Here is a 5271-nt window from a genome sequence, read left to right on the forward strand (position 1 = left end):
TGGATTGAGGTTCCTCTCCCTCGGCAATTTTAGTTTAAAGCCCCCTTCACCAGCTTGGCAAGCCTATGACCGAAGATGCTCTTCCCCTTCTCTGACAGATGGATCCCATCAGCCCCCAGTAGACCACGTTTCTCAAAGCGAGTCCCATGGTCTAAGTAGCCTAACCCCCGTTCTGTGGCACCAACCCGTAACGAATTTGTTGATTCGCCAGATTCAACTGGCCCTTTCAAACCCCTTCCCTTTGACCAGGAGGATTGATGAAAAAACTGCCTGTGCTCCAGAGTCCCTTACCGCCGCTCCCACGGCTCTGTAATCCTTCTCAATACTCCTCCTTTCATTTTCATGAAATTCAGCATGGTAGCATATCAGTAACAATGAAAAATGAAAAATGGCAGGTCATAAAAGTAGGTGATAATCATCAGGTGTTATGACTCAGCCCTTTTGTTACTCTGATAGTGCCTCCCTCAGTGCCTTTACTGCACCGAACTCACTGTTCACTCATTCCGCTCACACTCTATAATGAAAGGTCCCTTCCCAGGCAGCCTCCCAAAGCTATACCAAGCTCACACTCACAAAAAGCATTCAATCCTTCCATATGTTGTATCGATGAACATGTTAAAAAAAAATAATCCCTGGGCCAATACATTCCTACTACTTCAACACTAGCTTGAGGCCATGTGTGAGTCCCTCTATAGGGCCACATTTCATCCTTAGTTATTGAGATAATAAATACAAGCTTTGGTCATTCGTGCTGATGTCACTCCTAGAAACATATTTCACCCTGCAGTTATAAAATAGAAGCTGAAAATTAGCAAAATCATTACTTACTCTGCTGTGCTGAGTATCTGAGCTCCATAAATATGGGCAGGCTCCTGCACAGAAATTAGCATGATATCCTTTAGGTTCATGAATCCATTTCCAGCCAAGGTCCCTCTTGAAGTCAATATAAAGTGGACGCAGACAGCAATTATCCTGCACGTTCCTGGGAAATAAAATACAGACAAACACATCAATCATAACAAAGACAACACAGGGAATAAAAATAATCCAGTTGCTTGCTCCCTGAATGATACTTTACAGGCAGGCAAGCCCAAGTACCAAAAATTCACAACCAAGTCACATCAATAGTAGCTTATACTGTAACTGAAATCAGATGCTTAGACATGGCAGGACTTGCTTATACAGACAAAGCTAATGGTTTCCCTGGAGGACTAGTAAGTATTTTTCTCCAGGTCCTACCGAGTGGCCTCTCTGAGTAGGTGAGCACAGTGGAGGTGAAAATTTGGCTGTAATTATGGGGCTGATGGGTCTGGGAATCATCCCAGATGGAACTCAGCTTCTGCTTTCTAAGGCCACAACCCTTCTCATCTGCCACTGTGTCTGCGGGACTGGAGACCACTGGGCAGATATCTGCTGCACAGAGACCCCGTGGGTCTGTGAATGAGGATCCGCGCTCTGTATAAATGCCAACCGTAAAGAAACATGATAAGCAACTGCATTACACCTCACAGGCTGGTACTACTATGTAAGTATACTGAATACAGATGCATAGTTACCTAAAACAATAGGCAGCATCTAGAGCACGCTTCTTCCGCCGACTGGGCTGTTGCGACTCAAGTCTGTAGGAGGGTAATAACATTAGCAGAAGATGTGGGGTCTTCCCACTGTATTTTTTCCTATTGGACTTTAAAGCTTTCACATCACCACTGGAATATGTGTAGTCATCAATACCTTCAAAAAATACATTTTGGTGATAAACATTGTGTTGCTTTTTCTTCACAAATTAAACAAACCATCTCTTTAAAAAAAGTTCTCTTAGAAACTGGGCAATGATGGTGTCAGCTGAGCATGTTTACTGGGGAAGTGGGGACAAATTTGAACCCAAGATCCCCAAGATATTCACAGTTCTCATGTTATCCATTGTATCAGCCCTCCCACACTCAAAGCCATTTAATGGCATTTCAGTACATTTAGCAGAACTGTTGAAATGAGTAACAGAGAAGATTACTTCAGCCACTGCATCTGCATTGCTTAGTTTCAAATGCCCCAAGCAGTGATGCTTTTGTCACTTCACTTATGGCAGTACTCTCATCTTTTAACAGCTATGTACCTTTTAAAACCTTGTAACACCATTAAAGCTGCTCTGAATACTTAACCTGCATTTCCCACTGCTTACTTCCATCCCATTAGTTTTCTCTGTCACATTTACCTCTTTCTAATGCTTGTAAATTCTCTGTCTCCCATTGCCAGTTTATTTAAGTCTGCTAATTCTTCCCAGAAAGTAAGTTATTCTAGCCCCTTCTTTTGTATGGGCATGGCAAGGACATTAATCAAAACATTTCTTCTTGAAGTGGCAAGCAATGACACCACATTTTGTATTTTCTCTTGAAACACTAACTGCCTTACTAGTTTCTTATCATGGCAATAGCACAGGCAAAAGACTCAAGGAGCCTTTCCTAGGAGTCCAAACAGTTCATGTTATGCCGGTTGCTAAGACCCTTTTGAAAATTAACCCCTTGAACCAGAAAATACTATCTAAAGAGAGAAAGATACACTTTTCTTTTTGTAACATCTGCAATTACAGTGACCAAATATCATACTAACTATTTTTTAAATACACACAATGGCTTTAATCATATGGACAGTACATATATTTACTTAGAGAAAACATTTCAACATAGTGAAACAACAGTTAGAAAAACTTAATACTTGACAAGGAATATAGCCAAATCCTTGGAAAACAAATTAACCAAATCATGATATACTTTAATAAATGAGAACTGTATAAACAGAATTTGGGTTGGTTCTAATATAACCATAGTTTGATATGTACTGGTGGATGATAACTATAGCACGGTCAATTAAATAACATTTCCCTTTTTGAAACTGAAACTTTAATGGCTTAAAAACACAAAGGAGCTTATGTGACCTTGATATATTTACTCTATATCACCTTGTCTGCTGTCCATAAGAAGCACATATATCCATAACCCTAACTACACACTGTTGTTTATTTTTTGATGCCTACTCAATCCAATCTTTAAGTTTTTACCAAGCTAACTGTCAGCATAAAAAATAATTTGTGTAACTAATATACAAACATGTTACAATAAATTCTACGTGCCAGTGTGGATATATAGAAATAATCAATGTTAACTAATGTAGTTCTGTTGACTTCAGCTGAGAATCAGACTTCCACTGCTGGAAGTAGGAGCACACAGACAAGCACAGCATTGCTGTTTCTTCAACCCACTACGCACTGGCAGTAAAACACTGTAGGACATTTATACAAGTCTGGCACCTGTTGTTCAGCTCTTCCCAAAGTGACTGATACCATTGCTCAGAGTAATTTACAATATTACTGATAGGACCAGAAAAAAGAAAGGAAAAAGGAAAAAAAAAAGAGTAGCTGGAGTTATTAAATGTGCCTGAAGAGCTGGAAGTACGTGTGCAGGTACTTACAAAGACTGGGACCCTCTATAATCAGTGAGGACAAAGGAAGGTCCTTCTATAAGCAAAGCAGCCAACTGTTGCCTTACCTATACTTTGGAAATTTGCCACAACAAGTATTGTTTAACACTCATAAAGTGCATCATACTCACACACATATCTACTGCAAGCAGCTTACATGCGTGCCAAACACCATCCTAATTCTACTTTCTAGCAGTAGTCTTCTCTACTAAGCCTGAACTGTTACAATGCTAGGATGGACAGCAGTCAAAGGATTTGTTTTGAAAATATTCAGTAAGTTTTCTCATTACTATCCAACAGTGGATGGTCTACCATGCAACAGTCTTCCCTACATCCAAAATTGTATGTCTATCCGGTGTGCATGCTGCAAACTGTAACACAGACACTTCAGGACATCAGAGCTGCATGCATGGAATGAGATGGCTTATTCATGCCATCTGGTTTTAGGATAGTTCAGCTGATACAGTTTTACCTTTTTGCCTTCGATACAATTTCCTACCAGCTGAGAATCAAGATTCTCAAATGAGCAAGTTTTCAGTCAGCTGAATGCCATTTAGAGAGGCAGTAACAGCTCTTTGTTTCCCTCCTCAATAACTAAGTACCACAACATTTTAAAAAGGGTTTTTTTTTTCTTTTGTTACCTGCAAATCTTGCTTCAAGCTCCTCACTTTTATTTGGGATGATATAATTATTGGAAGGCACGAAGGTGCAGCACGGACAATGTAAGCTTATCTTAAATCCAAGGTTCCTGTCTGCAAAACATAAAAGTAAGTGGAGTTGTTTTTTACAGATGGAATGACCCTGAAATACTGCTGAGTTAATGGAGGAGCAACTGGGGCAGGAGTGAAGGCAAAGAGCACTTGCTGTCACCTCTGTGATGGAGCCACTCATGTACAGCCTCAGTGACATCAAAAGATAACCATTCTCCTTCAGCTCTTGTTTTAACTACTTTGCTGTCGATGTAGCGCTGTCCTGGTGATGATAATTCTTTAGATTTTAGAACCTGCAAGAAACAACAAATATGATTGCCTACAGGTTAACATTTACCTGGTTTTTATTAACATGGACCACTGACATTATAAAATAGCAGAAGAAACTATTACAGCTCAAACCTCTATGCAGCAGATGTACATTCAGGCATGTTTTCAGAAAGAATTTTCTTCGGGTGCATGGGGAGAGGAAGGTGATATAAAAACGCCCTAATGAAATTAGCTTATGCTCCCAAGCAAAACATGCCATCACTTATTCCTTCCTAAGAGAAATCACACAGAAAGACTGTCCTGAAAACTTGTCCTGCGAATGTGCTGGTTTTGGCTGGGGTAGAGTTAATTTTCTTCACAGTAGCTAGTATGGGGCTGTGTTTTGGATTTGTGCTGGAAACAGTGTTGATAACACAGGGATGTTTTAGTTACTGCTGAGCAGTGCTGACACAGAGTCAAGGCCTTTTCTGTTTCTCACACCACTCCACCAGCGAGCAGGCTGGGGGTGCACAAGAAGTTGGGAGGGGACACAGCCGGGACAGCTGACCCCAACTGACCAAAGGGATATCCCACACCATATGACGTCATGCTCAGCATATAAAGCTGGGGGAAGAAGAAAGAAGAGGGGGTGGCGTGGAGTGATGGCGTTTGTCTTCCCAAGCAACCGTTACGCGTGATGGAGCCCTGCTTTCCTGGGGATGGCTGAACACCTGCCTGCCCATGGGAAGGAGTGGTTTAATTCCTTGTTTTGCTTTGCTTGCGTGCGCGGCTTTTGCTTTACCTATTGAACTGTCTTTATCTCAACCCATGAGTTTTCTCA

General features: G+C 41.0%; 1 protein-coding gene across 1 annotated transcript in view; it reads right to left on the reverse strand.

Annotated features, from left to right (window-relative positions):
* TGFB2 (transforming growth factor, beta 2) overlaps nucleotides 1-5271 on the reverse strand; it is a 68960-nt gene that overhangs the window by 5615 nt on the left and 58074 nt on the right. The window contains exons 3-6 of the mRNA XM_009323084.1: nucleotides 4342-4474; nucleotides 4113-4223; nucleotides 1557-1731; nucleotides 829-982 (exon numbers count right to left, since the gene is read on the reverse strand). Of these exons, the coding sequence (XP_009321359.1) occupies nucleotides 829-982; nucleotides 1557-1731; nucleotides 4113-4223; nucleotides 4342-4474 (573 nt within the window). The remainder of the gene's footprint in view (nucleotides 1-828; nucleotides 983-1556; nucleotides 1732-4112; nucleotides 4224-4341; nucleotides 4475-5271) is intronic.

The sequence above is a fragment of the Pygoscelis adeliae genome, unplaced genomic scaffold (assembly GCF_000699105.1).
Source record: "Pygoscelis adeliae isolate BGI_AS28 unplaced genomic scaffold, ASM69910v1 Scaffold80, whole genome shotgun sequence".
Taxonomy (NCBI): Eukaryota; Metazoa; Chordata; class Aves; order Sphenisciformes; family Spheniscidae; genus Pygoscelis; species Pygoscelis adeliae.